The sequence below is a fragment of the Macrotis lagotis genome, chromosome 2, assembly GCF_037893015.1.
Source record: "Macrotis lagotis isolate mMagLag1 chromosome 2, bilby.v1.9.chrom.fasta, whole genome shotgun sequence".
NCBI lineage: Eukaryota > Metazoa > Chordata > Mammalia > Peramelemorphia > Peramelidae > Macrotis > Macrotis lagotis.
The window spans coordinates 204,475,504-204,495,716 of record NC_133659.1 but is presented as its reverse complement, the minus strand read 5'-3'; the positions used below and the strand labels follow the sequence as shown (position 1 = coordinate 204,495,716).

General features: G+C 35.4%; 1 protein-coding gene across 3 annotated transcripts in view; it reads right to left on the bottom strand.

The window, feature by feature from the left end:
* Nucleotides 1-20,213, bottom strand: part of GRB2 (growth factor receptor bound protein 2) — a 111,125-nt gene that overhangs the window by 16,019 nt on the left and 74,893 nt on the right. For all 3 annotated transcript variants that reach the window (XM_074224591.1, XM_074224590.1, XM_074224589.1), the window contains one exon: nucleotides 1,531-1,628. In XM_074224591.1, coding sequence (XP_074080692.1) covers nucleotides 1,531-1,628 — 98 coding nt within the window. The remainder of the gene's footprint in view (nucleotides 1-1,530; nucleotides 1,629-20,213) is intronic.

The window sequence follows — 20,213 nt, the reverse complement described above, 5'->3', positions numbered from 1 at the left end:
AAAAACCTTGAATCAAATTCTCCTTCCTTTCTCAAAGGAAAAAAAGTAGAGATAGCCCAGCATATCCATCACAGCTCAGAAACTAACAATGATCCTGTGTTTATAAAACTCTTCAGTCACAGAAAATGTCCTGTGTGAAAATTCCATATTGCTGAAGAACAAGAATGTGTTTTTTTTAAAGAGCATAATAAATTGGGGTAATTTCAAAATTACTTTATGATTTGGGGTTACAGGAAATGTGTGCTAAGAAATTTACAGTTATTCTCACAACCCTGAGAGGGAGGTATTGCTATTATAACCCCATTTTACATATGAGAAAACTGAGGCAAACAGAAGTTATGTTGACTAACTCAGGTTGTCACAAAGCTGCTATTAAGTGTCTGAGGTCAAATATGAACTCAAGCCTTCCTTACTTGAGCTCTAGTGCTCTTTCTATCCACTGCTCTATCAGTTGGTCCTAATTTTCATTTTTCAGAGCTCAAAAGTGTCTGAACATGGCTGGCCCACTCTTAGAGTCCAGTTATCTTGTCAGATGAAATAGACACATGATACAATCTAGATGCTTTAGAGTCAAAAACTTGAATGCCTCCATTATTTCTTAGAAATTTAATATTTTAAAAATGGTTTAGAATTAAATGAGTCTCCTCAATATACTCAAAGCACAATTCTATGAGTAACTGCAAATTCTGAAATGATATGGCCTTTCTGCTCTAAATGTTATGATTTAAAACTTCCAATCTCAAGTAGAATCAGGCTTTACAGTCATGCACACTTCAGTTAATGCAATGTTTTCTAGCATAATAATCTACCATATCTTCTTTTATCTGTTCCTTTTCTAAAGAAGCAAAACCACAATGACAAAGAACTTTAGATCAAACAATAAACTAAACCTGTGTTGCTTTTCTTTTTTGAGGATGGTATGAGAGGAAGAAGGTTTTACATATTATCTATTTAGTGTACATATCTGTTCATCTCTGGAGGCAGATTTATTACTTGACCCAATTCTTCCAATACCACTCTCAACCCCCCACTAGGGTAAACACTTATTTAATAGATTCTACTCTCTCTGGGAAATCTCCACATGACTATTTCTTCCAAAAGGTTAGAGGCTCAATTTTTGGAAAGCTCATTTTCAACTTCACTGACGTGTACCTTCTGTCCCCTCCCCCCCCAATGAAAATATATACATTTTCACTTAGATAAATAGTTGCAGAAAATTCATCTGCTACCAGTTTCCTGTCCCTTTTCTTGTGGGTATAAATTATCATCACTTGCATCTTATAGTAAGCCAGGAAGAGTAGTTCTCAAAGTGAAAGGGATTAGGTGACAAGAATCTAGGAGATGGTTGAAATTTTTTTAAAAGTCAAATGTGGAAGAAGTTCTTTCATTTTTTTTTTGTAAATGATTAACTACTTGGTATAAATTTTAGCTCAGAAAATTTCAATCTTCCATAATCCTAGTTCCCAAGAACTGTGTATAAGGAATCACTCCTGCCAATCTGACACTGGAAATAAGTGAAACTTAACTTACGGATGTGGTTTCATTTCTATGTAGTTCTTGGGAATGAAGCCATCTTTTCCATTGAGTTCTGCCTTATACCAATTTTGATCACATTCTTCATTCAACACCTGAAAAAGAATGAGACATACCACCATATCAGCCATGTAATCTCTTTTGAAACCTACTAGTTGGAGACAACATGAACATTTGGCTAACTTCATACAAAGTGCTAGCTTTGGATTAGTAGTCACAGTAACTCTTCCATTAACCAAAATTCAGTTCCAACAACCTTAGAGATCCAAGTAGTCCTGAACTTTTGAAGTTTAAAACCAAAGTCAAGTGTACAACAGTTAAGAGTCGACAGCAATAACAAAAGTTATCTAACATACTGATTACTTCACTGACACCATTCCTCTCTCCTGGAACCCTATCACCTCAGAAGAGCTCTGACTGACAATATGTATATGTTAAGGAAAAAAAAAAGCCACTGACCTGAGAACTGAAAAATAAGAAATAAGATGAAAAAAGAGAAAGGAAAGTAAGACTAGAAGAAAACAGCAAATGGACCATTTTTTAAAAAATGTTTTTGTTTAAGGCAGCGGGGTTAAGTCACTTGCCCAAGGTCACATAGTTAGGCAATTATTATGTGTCTGAGGCCACATTTGAACTCAGGTCTTCCTGACTCCAGGGCCGGTGCTCTACCCACTGCACCACCTAGCTGCCCCCAACCCCTATTTCTTTTTTTTAAAGAAAGATTTTATTTATTTTGAGTTTTACAATTTCCCCCCTAATCTCACTTCCCTCCCCCCGACCCCCACAGAAGGCATTCTGTTAGTCTTTACATTATTTCCATGGTGTACATTGATCTAAGTTGAATGTGATGAGAGAAATCAGATCCTTAAGGAAGAAAAATAACGTATAAGAGCAAAATTACATAATAAAGATAATACCAACCCCTATTTCTTATTTATTTTTATTTTTTTAGGTTTTTGCAAGGCAAATGGGGTTAAGTGGCTTGCCCAAGGCCACAAAGCTAGGTAATTATTAAGTGTCTGAGACCGGATTTGAACCCAGGTACTCCTGACTCCAAGGCTGGTGCTTTATCTACTACACCACCTAGCCGCCCCGCTATTACTTTAAAAAAAAAACTGAGAGGGTCAAGTTTGGTCATTATTTGACCAATCATTATAATTTGATGTTTTCCTAGTTCTGCTTACGTCAATTTCCATCAGTCAGATAAGAGTTTTTTTAATTTATCCCTGCATTCATGATAATGCATTGTTTCCTACAACACAGTAAAATATTCCACTACATTTAAGTACTACAATATGTTCATCCATTTCCCAATCAATTGGCACATGCTTTGTTTCTAGTTCTTCATTATTAAAAAATATTTTGGTATGTATGTGGCTTTTTTGTCATTCATCCCCTTGGGGAATAAGCTAGGAGTGATGCCTCTGGATAGAAGGCTACAGACATTTTACCACTTTCTTAGCATAATTCTCAATTGCTACAAAGAATGATTAGACAAACTGTTATCTTTCATAAACTCCAAAATACTGCTTATTTTTGTAATTATAACCCTTTTCTGATCTGATTCTATTCTGATTTTAAAAATAATCTACTTAATTTTCAAGTTAATTAATTTATTTTGAATTAATTGAGGTATATGGCTTAAGATGTTGGTTCTAAACCTAATTTCTGTTTTCCAGTTTCCCTGGGATTCTTATAGAATAGGAAATAATTTATATTTATGTTTCCTAGGATAATTTATTTTCAGGTTTAAGGCACATGGGTTATTGAAATCAATTTCTGACTGTTCCTTGTCACTACTCTGATCAGTTTTACAATTCACTTTGACATTAGGAAGTACTATCCTCCCTCATTCCTGCCTTTTTTCATTGTTTTCCTGGACATTCTAGAGCTTTTGTTTATCTAAATAATTATTGTTTTATCCCTCTATGGAGTAGCTTATTAGTTATCTGAATGGTATAACACTAACCTGTGAAGTGACAAAAGCCATTCCAAACCACAAAATATCAATAGCTACAAAAAAAGGTTTTGACTAAGCACAATACACATTATATAAAGAAACAAAAACAAATAACACATTGCAAATCATAGGCATAGAAAGATCTTTTTTATGTGACAAGTGTCTAAAAAATCAAAAGTTAGCATTAGAAAGTTTCTTAATTAGTATAAGAGTAAAGCAAAGATAGGTAATAGGAAACATATAGAAATAATCAGTCCCCATGTAAAGGTAAAAAATTTAAGAAAGCTGCTAAAAAGGGAAGATAAAAAAGTTGAGTAATAAATAAAGTCTATTTACATAATATAAGCTCATATTTATATAGTATCTTTTAATTTACAAAGAACTGTAACAGCTCTCTGAAAGATAGGACCAGAAGTTCAAAACATTAGAATGCTTGTGAGTTGCCACCACACTTTTATCCAGTTTATCCAGGCAACATTTGACAGCAGTATGGAGAATTCATGCAAAGACCAAGAATCTATCTGGCAGAGCCAGGTGGAGGGCAGAGTAAGTTAAAAGAGAGACATCATATTGGGAAGAATTTTCCTTACTGGCCCCCTCCCTAAACCACTAGAGCAATGCAATATAAATGTTAGTGATGATGATGATGTCAATGATGATGATGATGGCAGACAACAACTGTGTCTATAAAAAGTAGGAGTTAAGGGGGCAGTCAAATACAATTCAGACTATCAGAAGTTGTTTGGATAGGCTGGTGAGACAAAAGACACAATAAAATGAACCTAGCTTGCTCCCCTTTCCCTTTTTATATTTCAAGTGAAGGGGCAGCCTGTCGCAGTTATCCTTTAAGTGCTCAAATCAACTTTCTGTCACTTCATTCCTTTCAGGAGAAGAGAAAAGACAAAGGAGAGATGCACAAATAAAACACCTAAGGCAATAAATAACAAGCTACAAAGAGAAAAGTCTACCTTGAAGTGAGGGCTAGAAATGGTGCCACTGTAGTTGATGAGGATGGATTTTGTTTTAAAGCTTTGCTCCAGGTGCTGGATCTTTTTGCTTCCATTTAAATCTACAGAATTGGGACTGGGGCTGTTGAAGGCACTGAGGCAGCTTGACTGAACTTTACTGTGGCTTGGTGACTAACAGCTCTTTCAGAATATACAGCTAAACTCTAAACCTCATTTGCAAAGGTTCTACCTTAGCTTTATTTGAGAGCTAAATTTTCTACAGGAGAACCCATGTCCACATTATACTAAAACTTTATTGCAACCTTTTAATTTTTACATCCTACTAATTTCTGATAATGAAGAAAAATAATTTTTTAAAAAATGACCTATGCCTGATAATGTTTGAAATATTTTGCCTTCTTGGGTCTGTTTTTTTTCAAGTTACTCAAGGAAGAAAATTACAACAGTGTTAGCAATGAAAAAAATCAAGATGCCACTTTACATCTTTGCTAAATTGAGAGGCAGGAACTAGATGGTATAACGGATAAGGCACTGGGCCTGAAGTAAGGAAAACAAGTTCAAATCCAGATACTGGTTGTTTGATTCTGGGCAAGTCACTTAACCTCTGTTTACTTCACTTTTCTGATTTGTAAAATGGGAATAATATCGCCTACCTTACAGGGTTGTTGTGAGACTCCAATGAGACAATCTTATCAAGTACAAATGGGTGCTTGTTCCTTTTTAGTATGGGGCTGGGATTTCTTGTGCATAGGGGGTACCTTGAAATGAAACTCTATACTCATCTTCAGCAGTATTGTTTTAGAGAACTGCCCCTGTAAACAACTAAGAAATTCAGTAACTTGTTCACAAACAACCAGTAAATATAGCAAGACATATGGGCCAGGTCTTTTTGACTCAAGTCTACCACTCAAAAAACCCCAACCCCCCCAAAGCCCCAATTATTAAACAAAATAATTGTTTAAATGTAAAGAATAAAAAGACAGACAGACAGAGAGAGAGAGAGAGAGAGAGAGAGAGAGAGAGAGAGAGAGAGAGAGAGAGAGTGAATGAGAATGAGAATGAATGGAAAAAATTGAAACAAGAAGTAGGTGACCTGGGTTCATAAAACCAATTAAGATGCTGTGGTTATACTTTTGAAAGCATACTTTTCAAATGGTCAGTAACAAAGATCATGATTAGAGCTATAAAAGTAAGGAAGCTTCTTGCAAAAGAAAGCAGCTTATGGACCATGTACTTATTCACTGCTGTTTTAAGGATGGATGATCTATATTAAAATTTACTCACATTTATAAACTGTAAGGAATATTTTCAGCTAAAAGGCCACACAATTGTATTTTCTACTTGACCTCCAATTTTTTAAAAATTACTTATTGTTGATATTGGTTAATACACAGTCCCTTAATTAAATAAAAAGTTATTTAATCAAGACACAGTCTAAGGGGTAGCTAGGTGGTACAGTAGATAGAGCACCAGACCTGGAATCAGGAGGACCTAAGTTCAAATCCGGCCTCAGGCACTTATAAGTTACCTAGCTGTGTGACCTTAGGCAAGTCACTTAACCCCGTTATCTTAAATATTTTTTTTTAAAAAAGATACAGCCTAATCTAGAATTATGCCCAAAGAACAATGAAACTGATAATACTCTTTAATTCAGCAAAACCAATTCTAGGTGTATTTCACAAAGAAATCTGAAAAAAAATCTCACATGTTCAAAAATATTCATAGCAGCTCTTTTTTTTTGTAGTGGTAAGAATTAGAATTTGAAGGGCCAACAAATGGGGAATGACTGAATAAGTTATGATTTATGAATGGTATGGAATACTATTTTGTTCTATAAGAAATAATGAGAGTAGTTGAACTTTAGAAAAGTATGGAAAGACTTGCATGTACTGATGCTGAGTGAAGTGAGCAGAACCAAGAGAAGACTGTTCACATTAACAACATTGTGAGATGATTAACTATACTAGATGTAGCTCTTCTCAGCAATTCACAGTTCAAGGACAACCCTGAGAGGCTTGCTATGGATAAGTGCTATCCATATTCAGAGAAAAAAACTATGGACTCTGATGCAGAGCAAAGCAAGCTATAGTCACTTTTAAAAAACTTTTGTTTTTCCATTCTTTAAATTTTTTTTCTTTTCCCTTAGTTCTTTTTCTTTCTTCTTTCTTCTTTTTTTTTAAGATTTTTGCAAAGCAATGGGGTTAAGTGGCTTGCCCAAGGCCACACAGCTAGGTAATTAAGTGTCTGAGGCAGGGGCTTGAACTCAGGTCCTCCTGACACCATGACCAGTGATCTACCCCCCTGTACCACCTAGCCACCCCTTTTCCCTTAGTTCTAATTCCTCTTTCACAACATGACTAATATGTAAATATGTTAAACACAAATGAATATATACAACTTTTACCAGATTGTGTGCTGCCAAGGGGAGGGAAAGGAAGGTTATGGAAAAATGTGGAACTCAAATTGGCAAATGGATTTATGTTAAAAAACCATCATTGTGTGTAATTGGAAAAATAAAATTTCAATTAAAAAAAAAAGACAGGCCAAAAAGCTCTAGCCATTTTTCAAGTAATGATTAAAGCAATCAGCAGTGCATTATAAATCAAGAAGATTTATATCTGAAGAGAAGGGAGCATCAAATCAACCTTACTATAAAACTAGACTAATATTATGAAAACTTCCCAAGAGAAGGGAAGCCTTCTTAACAATTTTTTCATACTACTGAAATGATGTAAAGAAAGGGAAAAAAAAGAATGCAATGACACACATGTATTTTACAAATTTTAGCCATTAACTATTTTTTTCACTATGCAAAGAGGAAATCCTTTTCCAGAAATAAAATTTTCATTATTGACATAACTAAGAACATTGAACATTTTCTACTTTTCGATATCTGATTGTGAAAATATTCTTTTTTTTTAAAAGGATTTTGCAAGGCAAATAGGGTTAAATGGCTTGTCCAAGGCCACACAGCTAGGTAATTATTAAGTGTTTTAGGCTGAATTTGAACTCAGGTACTCCTGACTCCAGGGCCGGTGCTCTATCCACTGTGCCACCTAGCTGCCCCTGAAAATATTCTCTTGCTCCTGAAATCTAAAAACAAACAAACAAATAAAAAAAAAAACACCAAACCTCTCCTCTATATGAAAGGAGATATCTCAGTTCATATCAAGACACAATTTCTCAATAGTTAAAAAATTTGAAATTGTAGACTTAGAATTCTGATCTTAAAGGTCATTTTGGACTGGTCGTCTCCACAGTAATTCCTTTCCTTTGATAGGGTATATACACATTAGCAAGTATTAGAGCTTCAGTCACTAATGGATCCTGGTAGACAAGAGAGTGAGAAGAGGGTTGGTTTTTTTTTTTTTTTTAACAATGATTGTATTCAATTAAACCTTGATGCATGGACTAAATGTCAAGAATATATTTAGATAAAGGCAGCTATTCTTAGATAGTTTTTTTTAAATCAAGAATAGCTTGAGAAAACATGCTTAGAATTCAAAATAATTTTATCTAAATAGACTTAAAAGATCTTTTTAAAAATCTAGTTTAAGGTTCCAGTAACTTTATACAGTTATATACAATTGTCTCCTCCTTCCCTCTAAAACAAAACTGAAGAAACATCAATATAACTTTAATTTATTAATACAGATATAAAGGTATTTTTGGAAGTGTGAATGAATTTAAGTATTTTCTTTTACAACAAAACAAAAAACTGTTTAGAGCAGTAAGAATTCATCTATGAATGAATACTAAAAACAATCAAAACTTTTTTAAAAAAACAACAACAATTTTTCAGGAAAACTTTTCTTGCTTTAGAAACAAATCCATAATTGCTCTGACCAATGAAGGAAAATTCTTGTATAGGATTGTTTATAGTGAAAGAGAGAAGACAAAAAATAAATTAAAAAAAAAGAGACAGAACTATATTTCCAGTCATTATATTTGTACTTACACTTGATCCAGGTTTGTACAAATAGGAAGCAATTCATAGTTGAACTGCTCCTTTGACATCATTCCTACAGAATCAGCTGCAACTTTACTTCCCCCTATTTCTTACCTCACAAAGAAAGAATTTCTCATGAAGTATCCAAAGGAAAAGGAATCTGGAGGAGAAAGGGAGGCTGGTGACTTAGCACAGCACTCTCCTCACTCAAATCCAATTCATGAGTTTGACATGGCATCACTTCCCTGATGATGTGATTTTCTTAAAAAATAAAGGACAAGGGGCAGCTAGGTGGCGCAGTGGATAGAGTACCGGCCCTGGAGTCAGGAGTACCTGAGTTCAATTTGTGGCCTCAGACACTTAAGAATTACTTAGCTGTGTGGCCTTGGGCAAACCACTTAACCCCATTGCCTTGCAAAAAATAAAAAAAGGAAATGAAGGACAAACATTATGATTCTAATATGGAATTTGTGATACAGGAATGAAGCTCAGGAGATTGGGATTGGATACATAGATCTGGAAGTCATTTTCATAAAGATGATTCATAGTAGATGAGAGTAGATGATGAATTAACTAAGAGTGATAATATAGAAAAAGAGGTCTCAAGGCAGAAGACTGTGGAAGATATGCAATGTTAGGTTACACAGGACTGGTCCATAAGTGAGAAAATGAGGCACTCAGTTCCACAATTATGCATGAAAAGACCTAAGAGCTTGGATCTAAGTTCCTGAAAGAGGTAATTTTTTCATGTCGCCTCATCTCCATTGTCTTGCACATAAACAGATATTGAATTTATTTTTATTTTTTTAGTTTTTTGCAAGGCAATGGGGTTAAATGGCAGATATTGAATTTAAAAAATAACAAAGAAAAATATGTGTAAGAGCATAAAAAAATAAAGAACCACATGCACAAACTTATGCTTTGATGTCTGGGTTTTGAGCCTACACTGTCAAACATGCAACAACACCAAACATCAACAGGCCCTCACACAAACCATTTTCTGGCACTAAAATATACATTTTTAAAAAGCAATACTGAAAAGGATAATTTGTTGTAAAATCTCTCCTCCTTCATAATGCCCTCTGATTGGTTCCCTATCTAGACTATTATTGATTTTGATTTTGGCACAAACAGCTGGGATAGTATTTATCATATAGTCATATAGCAGGAGAAAGTTAAGATCACTCAGGGATAAAGAAAACTGAACAGGCGAATGTCTCATCTCAGTCTTTTCAATGATTTGATGGTTCAATTAGAGATGGAAACTGCAAACCCAGGAATTTTATACTGGTGTTTAGTAGATAGATCCATGCTCATATCCATGTTAACATAACTATTTTCTTTACATAATAAACACAATTCCTCAGCGCCTCCATAATCAAATATGCTTATTTTTAAAAACCTGTGACAACTGACTCTAACTTCACTATACATGTAACACTATGCAACCCAGCCAAACTGGCCTTATGTTTCTCACAAGCTCATACGAGCACCTCGTTTCCTTTGTACATGTCTGTGTACTGGCTGTCCATCATGCTTACAAGGCCCTCCCCTTTTCATCTCTGCCTCAAAGAATTCCTCTCTTCATTGAAGAAACAGCTCATACATCATTTTTTAAAGGAATATTTTATTTATTTTGAGTTTTACAATCCCCCCATTCTTTTTTTTAAATTAATTTTTATTAAAGATATTATTTGAGTTTTACAATTTTCCCCCATCTTACTTCCCTCCCCCCACCCCCCCACGGAAAGCAATCTGTCAGTCTTTACTTTGTTCCATGTTGTACCTTGATCCAAATTGGGTGTGAGAGAGAAATCATATCCTTAAAGAAGAGAAGAGAAGTCTAAGAGGTAACAAGATCAGACAAAAAGATATGTTTTTCCCTAAATTAAAGGGAATAGTCCTTGAACTTTATTCAAACCCCACAGCTCCTTATCTGGATATAGATGGCACTCTCCTTTGCAGACAGCCCCAAACTGTTCCCGATTGTTGCACTGATGGAATGAGCGAGTCCTTCAAGGTTGATCATCACTCCCATGTTGCTGTTAGGGTATACAGTGTTTTTCTGGTTCTGCTCATCTCACTCAGCATCAGTTCATGCAAATCCCTCCAGGCTGCCCTGAAATCCTGTCCCTCCTGGTTTCTAATAGAAAATAGTGTTTCATGACATACATATATCACAGTTTGCTAAGCCATTCCCCCATTGAAGGACATTTACTTGATTTCCAATTCTTTGCCACCACAAACAGGGCTGCTATAAATATTTTTGTACAAGTAATGTTTTTACCCTTTTTCATCATCTCTTCAGGGTACAGACCCAGCAGTGGTATTGCTGGGTCAAAGGGTAGGCACATTTTTGTTGCTCTTTGAGCATAGTTCCAAATAGCTCTCCAGAAGAGTTGGATGAGCTCACAGCTCCACCAACAGTGTGATAGTGTCCCAGATTTCCCACAACCCTTCCAACAATGATCATCATCCTTCCTGGTTATATTGGCCAATCTGAGAGGTATGAGGTGGTACCTCAGAGAAGCTTTAATTTGCATTTCTCTAATAATTAATGATTTAGAGCATTTTTTCACATGGCTATGGATTGCTTTGATCTCATCTGTAAATTGCTTTTGCATATCCTTTGACCATTTGTCAATTGGGGAATGGCTTTTTCTTTTAAAAATATGACTCAGTTCTCTGTATATTTTAGAAATGAATCCTTTGTCAGAATCATTTCTTTTGATCTTGGTTACATTGGTTTTATCTGTGCAAAAGCTTTTTAATTTAATGTAATCGAAATCATCTAGTTAGTTTTTGGTGATGTTCTCCAACTCTTCCTTAGTCATAAACTGCTTCCCTTTCCATTGATCTGACAGGAAAACTAGTCCTTCATCTTCTAATTTGCTTATAGTATTATTTTTTATGTCTAAGTCCTGTAACCATTTGGATCTTATCTTGGTAAAGGGTGTGGGGTGTTGGTCTAATCTAAGTTTTTTCCATACTAACTTCCAAATATCCCAGCGAGGTTTTATCCCAATGGCTGGACTCTTAAGGTTTATCAAACAGCAGATTACTATACTCATCTCCTGCTTTTATACCTAGTCTATTCCACAGGTCCACCACTCTATTTCTTAGCCAGTACCAAACAGTTTTGATGACTGCTGCTTTATAATATAATTTTAGATCAGGTAGGGCTAAGCCCCCTTCTTTTGCACTTTTTTTCATTAAGCTCCTGGCAATTCTTGACTTTTTATTTCTCCATATGAATTTACAATTTTTTTTAACTCATTAAAGTAATCTTTTGGAATTTTGATTGGTAGGGCACTAAACAGATAGTTTAGTTTTGGTAGAATTGTCATTTTTATTATATTAGCTCTGCATATCCATGAGCAGTTGATATTTGCCCAGTTATTCAAATCTGATTTAATTTGTGTGAGAAGTGTTTTATAATTGTTTTCAAAAAGATTCTGTGGGGGCGGCTAGGTGGTGCAGTGGATAAAGCACTGGCCCTGGAGTCAGGAGTACCTGGATTCAAATCTGGTCTCAGACACTTGTGTGGCCTTGAGCAAGCCACTTAACCCCATTAGCCTTGCAAAAACCTAAAAAAAAAAAAGATTCTGAGTCTGTCTTGACAAATAGACTCCCAAGTATTTTATATTGTCTGAGGTTACTTTTGAATGTTCCCCCCTATTCTTGCTTCCCTCTCCCCACCCCAGAAGGCAGTCTTTACATTGTTTCCAAGGTATACACTGATCTAAGTAGAATGTAATGGGAGAGATCATATCCTTAAGGAAGAAAAATAAAGAAAGTCATGTACCATTTTCTAAATGAAACCTTTTCTTGCATTTATATTTGTATTCATGTACCTTTATTTATGTTCTGTCACACAACACACACACGTTATCTTTCCTGATAAAATTTACTCTTCTAATGTTTCATTCTTTATGTTTATGTCTCCAGAAGCTTAGCACAATGAATGGATCATACCAGGCAGTTGATTTGTAATTTGGAACTCTTCCCTAAAAGTTGCTAAATCACGCCTACCCTTTTAACCCAGTGATACCATTGTTGTTGTTTTCTTGGCAAAGATACTGGAGTGGATTTGCCATTTCTTTTGATGAGGAACCCAAAACAAACAGGGTTAAGTGACATGCCCAAGATCATACAAATATTAAGTGTCTGAGTCCAGATTTTAATTCAGGAAGATGAGTTTTCCCAACTCCGGGTCCATCACTTTATTTACTGTGCCATCAAATGGCCCAATGATAATATTACTATATATTTACTTCCAAAGAGAGAAATAGGAAAACAGTTAATACTTCCAAAAATATTTGTAGCAGTTCAAACTCTGATCACTGAGTCACAACTTCAGAGTACAAATGATGAAAAATATTATCTACCTCCTAAAAGAGAATTGGTAGAGTCAATATGCAAAACGATATATAGATATCTATAAATAGCCAGTATGATAATTTATTTTGCTTGACTATTCCATATTTGTTTCAAGGACACCCTTTCCTTTGTTAAAGATGGGGGTGATTAGGAAGGAGAAAAAAAATAAATGCTTAGTTATGGTAACATTCAGTTCATTAATCCTCTCCTTTTCTATTTTCTTCATGTATGCTTTTAGAGATTTAATTGTTCCTCTATGGACTACTTTGGATACAATCCAGAAATTCTGGTATGATCATTGTCTTACTATTTTAATTGCATCACAGAAAGAGTGTTTGGTATTTCTATCTTTGTACTTTTATTTGTAATTTTTCTGTGTCAGATACATAGTCAATTTTTGTAAAAATGTCATATGGTGCTAAGAAAAAAAAATTTTTTAATTAAGTCCTACTCATTAGGCTTCATAAATCTTTTTTTTTGTTTTTTTGCAAGGCAAATGGGGTTAAGTGGCTTGCCCAAGGCCACACAGCTAGGTAATTATTAAGTGTCTGAGACCGGATTTGAACCCAGGTCCTCCTGACTCCAAGGCCGGTGCTTTATCCACTACACCACCTAGCCACCCCGGCTTCATAAATCTTTAAAAAATATTTTTTAAAAAAATTCTAAGGGTGGCTAGGTGGCACAGTGGATAGAGTACTGGCCCTGGAGTCAGGAGGACCTGAGTTCACATCCGGTCTCAGACACTTAATAATTACCTAACTGTGTGGCCTTGGGCAAGCCACTTAACCCCACTGCCTTACAAAAAATAAAAATAAAAAAAAATAATTCTATCAACAGAGTTTCAAAATGATTTTTTTAAAGTACTGTTCAGTTTCCCTCAGTTTCTTGGTAAGAATAAATGTCCTTTGCTACAAAAAAAAATGAGTACAAGTGCAAAGTAATAGAATTAAGCAACTATCTTTCCTGTAATGTAAACGTAAGTTACAAGATTGTTTTCCACCTAAAAGTAAGATTCCTAGAAGCAAGGTAAGGACAAAGGACTCTTAGGTTGGTAAAGAAATGAAATTAGGTAGTAGAGAAATACAACAATGTGTGGAAAAAAGTATGGGGCCACTGTACATAATTTAGGCAGTTCACAATGTCTCTAGGTCTCATCATTCCCAAAATGAAGTGGCTGAAGGTTCCAAAATTCTCATTTGGCTATTTACTCTGAAATTTTCTCAACATGCCTCAGAAAGCTTATTGCTGAGATAACTTCATTATCACCAAAGACATTATCAGTCTTGATACTCTACTCAACACTACTCCCTGCCTCTCTGTCTTGGAGGATAAAGCTAAAAATCTCTGAGAGTGCAGCTCATTTATCCTTTTATTTCATAACTGGCTGTACTTCTTCAGGACTGCTCAGACTGACTGCTTTTCCATGCTTCTGTTCTGGATACCTGCCCTAGTCATCAACTTCCTTTTGTGTTGTCTTGCCCCAATTATACTGTAAGCTCCTTAAGGGCAGGGATTGTCTTTTTTTTTTTTTGTATTTGTATCTCTAGCACTTAGCAGTGACCAGCATATAGTAGGTGCTTAATAGGTTTAAAAAAAATACAAACCAACAACTCTGGAGGACCTGACTTAAAATCTAACTTCAGATATTTGATACTTATAAACTGTGTAACCTTGGGCAAATCACTTAACCCTGATTGTCTTGAATCCAGGGCCATCTCCAGTCCTCATTTACATCTGGCCACTGGACCCAGATGGCTCCAAAGGAGAAAGTGAAGCTGGTGACTTAGCACAGTAGTCCCCTCACTCAAATCTAATTCACTTGCTTGTCAGGGCATCACCTTCCCAAAAGCACGGTCTTCTTTGAAAATGAAGGACAACCAACAACAAAAGTCACATCAACAATAAATGTTTGTTAACTAAAGACTCGTTCAGCTTCTATAAGAAATACCTTGGTAAATAATAAGTGTAGGGGCAGCTAGGTGGCACAGTGGATAGAGCACCAGCCCTGGAGTCAGGAGTACCTGAGTTCAAATCCGACCTCAGACACTTAAGAATTATCTAGCTGTGTAGCCTTGGGCAAGCCACTTAACCCCACTACCTTGCAAAAAAAAAAAAAAAGGAACTAAGTGTAGAGGATGAATTCAATGATTCAATAATAATTTTAGATAAAAACACCATTAGTTTCTTTTACCCAGTTCAGATCTAAACAACTATGCAAGGAGAAAGGCGACTCTAACCAGTTAGACTGTTATCCTACCTTAGTCAACAACAGCCAAGGACAAAACCAGTTCTAAAGAGGAGATAAACTAAGTAGACTGAGACAGGATAGAGGTAGTCAGAACTGAAGGCAGCATCATCTAGCTTCATTATTTGGCTTGAGTCTGTTAAGTCTGCCACAGGGGACAAGCACAGCCGACATGGAAAAAGAAATGGGTGCTGAAACCAGAGACTAAGACAGAAAGTAGGCTTGTAGAAGAGATCAGAAAGGGGAACAAAGATCAGTGGTATAGACTAATGGGGAAAATGAACAAGGGTCTAGGCCCTCTATCTAAGGATGCAGAGGAATCAGGTAGAGCCAAGCCTCAACAGAGTCACAATCTAGGAAATGAGTCTGTGGGCATATGTAAAGAGAAGGAAATTTCTAATATATAGAGAAGTAATAGTATGAATTGAGAGAAACCTGAAAGATGGAACATAACAAGAGATTAATTTTATAGTAAGACCAAATATTGGTTAATGAAAAAAATGGTTTGGCCACGAAGACTCCAAGAATAGAAAGCAAGAGATAAAAAACAAAAGCAGAATTTCTTGAGGAAAAATGGTCAGAAAAACAAGTGGAAACAACTTAGCCAAACAAACAATTTGGGGGGTGGAAAAAAAAAAAAAGACTGGAGTAAATTAAACAGAGTGATCCCATGAGACAAGACATATTAGAACTAAGTTAATAGAATGAAAAACTAGAAAAGATAAGAATCTACCATCAAAAACAAGCAACCTAGAAAATAAGTTGAGGAAAGATAACTTAAAATCATCAAGATTCCTTGAAAAATATGACCCAACAAATAATGTGGATGTCCTGTGTTAGGAAACACTAAGACAATAAAATTATTAGACTCTAAAGCTTCCAGATTTAAAAAAATAATAATAATTTAAGCTTAAAGTACAAAGAAATCACAGACAGGATAACTTAGGGACCATTCTACATCAACATTAAAGAAAAGGAAATCCTGGAATATGATACACCAGACAGAAAAAAGTTTACAGTCAAGAATTTTATCCTCAAGTATGCAGGATAGCCCTCAAGGGGAAACAAAATGAATTTTGGACTTTCAAGAATTTCTGATGAAATAACAAGAGCTGGGAGGAATCTTTGAAAGACAAGCATGTGAAAGAAGAGATACTTTGAAAGGAAAAAAATGGGCAATGTGGGCAACAATCCCTTCTCACTATCTTTTTTTTTTCTTTTTTAGGTTTTTGCAAGGCAGTGGGGTTAAGTGGCTTGCCCAAGGCCACATAGCTAGGTAATTATTAAGTGTCTGAGGCCACATTTGAACTCAGGTACTCCTGACTCCAGGGCCGGTGCTTTATCCACTGTGCCAGTTAGCTGTCCCCCTTCTCACTATCTTAATGGGAATAAAGACAAAAGCATGGGCTGAGTATAAGTTTCTTCTATTTTGTTAGTTTTAGAAGAGGAAAAGAAGGAAAAAAGAATACTAGGGAAGAAATGAAGAAGAAAGGCCTATTTTTCATAATTGGAGTACAACAGAAGACTTAAACACGAATGTGTCTTCTATAAGTCAAATATAGGACTGATACCTCAAATGTGGAAAGAGAGTGCATAAGACAAGTATGAATGCCCATCAATTGAAGAATGGCTGAACCAACTAACTCACAAATACAATGAAATTAAATGATATATGATAAAGACAGAGAAACTGGGAAGATTTAAACAAAGGAAAAACTATTTAGGTTGAATTTCTTTATAATAATTTATCTGTGTAAAAAAAGGGCATAATATATAATGTTACAATAAATTATATATGTATTCTTAGTTTTACAAGGATGAAAATCTATTGCAATTATCCAATCAAACAAGTACAAAAAGATTTTGTGTGATTTTATTGTTGCTAGACAGCAGGAAAAAATAATGTTCATATAAAGATAAAAGTTGAATTAACATGCCATTAAATAAAGAAAAGGGATGTTTTCAGAGAACCAATTTATATTTTAGTTTTCTCTCTTTGCATGTGAGGTTGATTAAAATATACCACTGGTTATTTAGCTTAAAAATATACAAACACACACTTTATGCCTGTGCATGTATCATGTGTGCATGTCTATTTATGTACCAATAAAGGAACAGATGAAGATGGGAATCCAAGAAGATGCAGATGAACCAAGTCTCCAAAGTTGGCTTTACTAATAAGCCCTGTTAGTAATTTGCTAAGTGTCTACCTATTAAATCACCACAAACTATCTTGCTTTGCCATGTTCAAATTATTTTCAATCCTTAGGCTTCTTATGGTGAGTCACTAGGCCTGCTTAATCATTTTTTCAAGAGAGAGGCACAAATATGATGGTCTACCCCAAGGGAATTCATCACTACATTAAAGTAAAGGAAAACAATTTTGAAATGATTGATGTGGTGATTAATTATAAAGTCAAAAGACTGACAAAACATGATTTGTACCTCATCATAGAAAAGTTACAATATTCATTACATGGATTTATTTTGCTTTTTTCAGCTATAGTGACTGGTTACGAGTGAAGACTGGGAAAGTTGAGGGTGGGAGGTGGTAGGTGAGAATGATGGAAAGAAAGGAGGAAAAAACAACTGGGCACAAATGAAACATTTAAAATATCAATAGAAGCAAGTAAAACAAAGTTTTTGGGGGGCTGCAAAGTGGTGCAATGGATAGAGCAGCAGTGGATAGAGCACCGGCCCTGGAGTCTGGAGTACCTGGGTTCAAATCCGGTCTCAGACACTTAATAATTACCTGGCTGTGTGGCCTTGGGCAAGCCACTTAACCCCATTTGTCCTGCAAAAACCTTAAAAAAAAAAGGAAAAAAGAAAGTTTTGAAGGGGACAGAGAAAAGCAGGGTAGCTTTGGAATTATATATTAAAAATCAAATTGTAAAAGTTATTCAATTTCACACACTCTCATTTTCCAATCTTTTGTTGAAATATTCATGTTTATTTATATTTGTTAAATTCACCATAAAAACAAAAGGGATTGACCCATTTAGCAGTTGGGAGTCTATACCAAACTAAATTATACTGCTTCTACAGAGCCTAGTTTAAGATTGGATGGGGCCTTAGAGGTCATCTAGTCCAATCTGTTTATTTTACAAAAGACACTGAAGATCAGAGTGGTTCAGTGATTTTTTTCCTAAGGTCACATGGGCCAACCTCTATCACAAGTCCAAGTATACTTTCCACTGTATCCCACAGTTGTTTCCCAATTGCAAGATTATCTCGCTCTTATATGAAAAATAAAAACAAAGAGCCCCATACTAGCTGGATATGTTATCTTTAAACTATATATACTTTTTCCAAGAGTAAAAGCTAAATTGGTAGGGGATAGTGGTTAAGCAGGAGTCAGAAGAGAATAATCATTTAGGCAACTGTTAAATGTTCAAGATATTATAAATCTGAGCTAGAAAGTAATGCAGAGGGAAGTTTCCATGGGAAGATCTTAAGACTTAATGATACTACAAATAAGGATTTATATACTAAAAGTCTGTATACAAAGGAAGCAAGCATGTCTGAGACCAGGACATTTTTTTATGAAAATATTTTCATAACCATTTCAAAATAATTGGTTTCCTTTATCACTTTATACTATGCATTTAAAAACCATAGTCTTGAGAAGCAAACCAGTCTTCATTAAACTTCCAGAGAAGTCTATGACACAAAACTTCTCCCTAGGCCTGCTTTCTTCCATATCAATAAAATGAAGAGGATGGAATATTTGATCTCTAAGAACATTTCTCAACATACCTCTAGGTTCAGTCAGAATGACTTGCTAAAAAAAAATCAGACAGAGTAAAAAGTTCCTCATGATATTTTAACAAAACAGGAAGATGCATTAATCTACACACTATTGCTCCACTCAGTCTTGAGTCAGAGAAACCTAACTGCTTATGAAATCCCTGAAACAACCATTTCTATTTAAGAGAGTATAAAGAATTTCCACTCAACCAATAACTCCTTTTAGCTAGTTCATTATATACCAGCAAACTTATTCTTCAAAGTAAAAAATAAAACACAAAAACCCATTTTTATCTTTGCCCATTTATTCCTTTCTACCACTGACTTCTAATCTTTAATACACTCAATGTGTGCACAGTGAAGAACCAAAGAAAAAAAAAATGTTTTTAAAGTAAAAACAAAATGATGGAAGAGAAGAGTGTTTCAACAGCTGAATTGTATTGATAGTCTGATGTGACAATGTGATCACTACACAAACTGGGAATTTATGATTTTTTTTTAAAATAGAGCCAGAACCAGTGTTCTGGTCCATTACAAAAAAAAAAAGGGTAAACTGATTGATATAATATCACCCAACAATTTATCACCTATGGCCTACTTTAAAGGAAACCACTATATTATCTTTATTCCAAAGGGGTCCAGGTCAGTTAAAAGAATCATTACTAATAACAACCAGCCATAATAATAATGTTTGTCCTTCGTTCTCAAAGAGGAACATGACATTGGGGAGGTGATGCCATGGCAAGGCAAGCACATGAATTGGATGGGGGGGGGGGGTTGTGCTACATCCTCAGTCTCACTTTGTCCTCCAGAACCATCTGGATCCAGTGGCCAGATATGAATCAAGATGACTAGAGATAGCTCTAGATGCAAGGCAATCAGAGTTAAGTGACTTACCCAAGATCACTGAACTAGTGAGTATCAGGTGTCTGAGGCTTAATTTGAACTTGTCCTCTTGACTACAACAAGGCCAGTGCTCTATCCACTACGCCACCAAGCTGCCCCAACAACCAGCCATATACTCCTGAGACACAGCCCCAAATTCCTTTACACCTAGGGAAGTATTCCTTATTCCTGAGTCAGTAATTATGAAGTCAGTTTATGTTTATGTAAAAATTGATTAAAATTTTGAAATTAAATAAATTCTTGTGCAAATAAGGCTCTTTCCATTGCAGGTGCTCTTTTCACAGGGTGGTTCTCAAACCCAAAATTCCATGAGTGGCTACTTTCAAATGGTACTAAAATAAAAAGAGTACTGGCAAATGAGATGTGGCTGCTCTATCTTTCTCCAGAGACAGTAGGTAATTTAAACTTGTGGAGCCAATTAAAGTTGGCCACAGAAGATAAAATGTCCTTCTTTAATCTCTAGCTCAGGCCACATTGAATTGTGAAAGGAAAAAAAGTACGAAAGCCTTTAATATTCTATTAGGC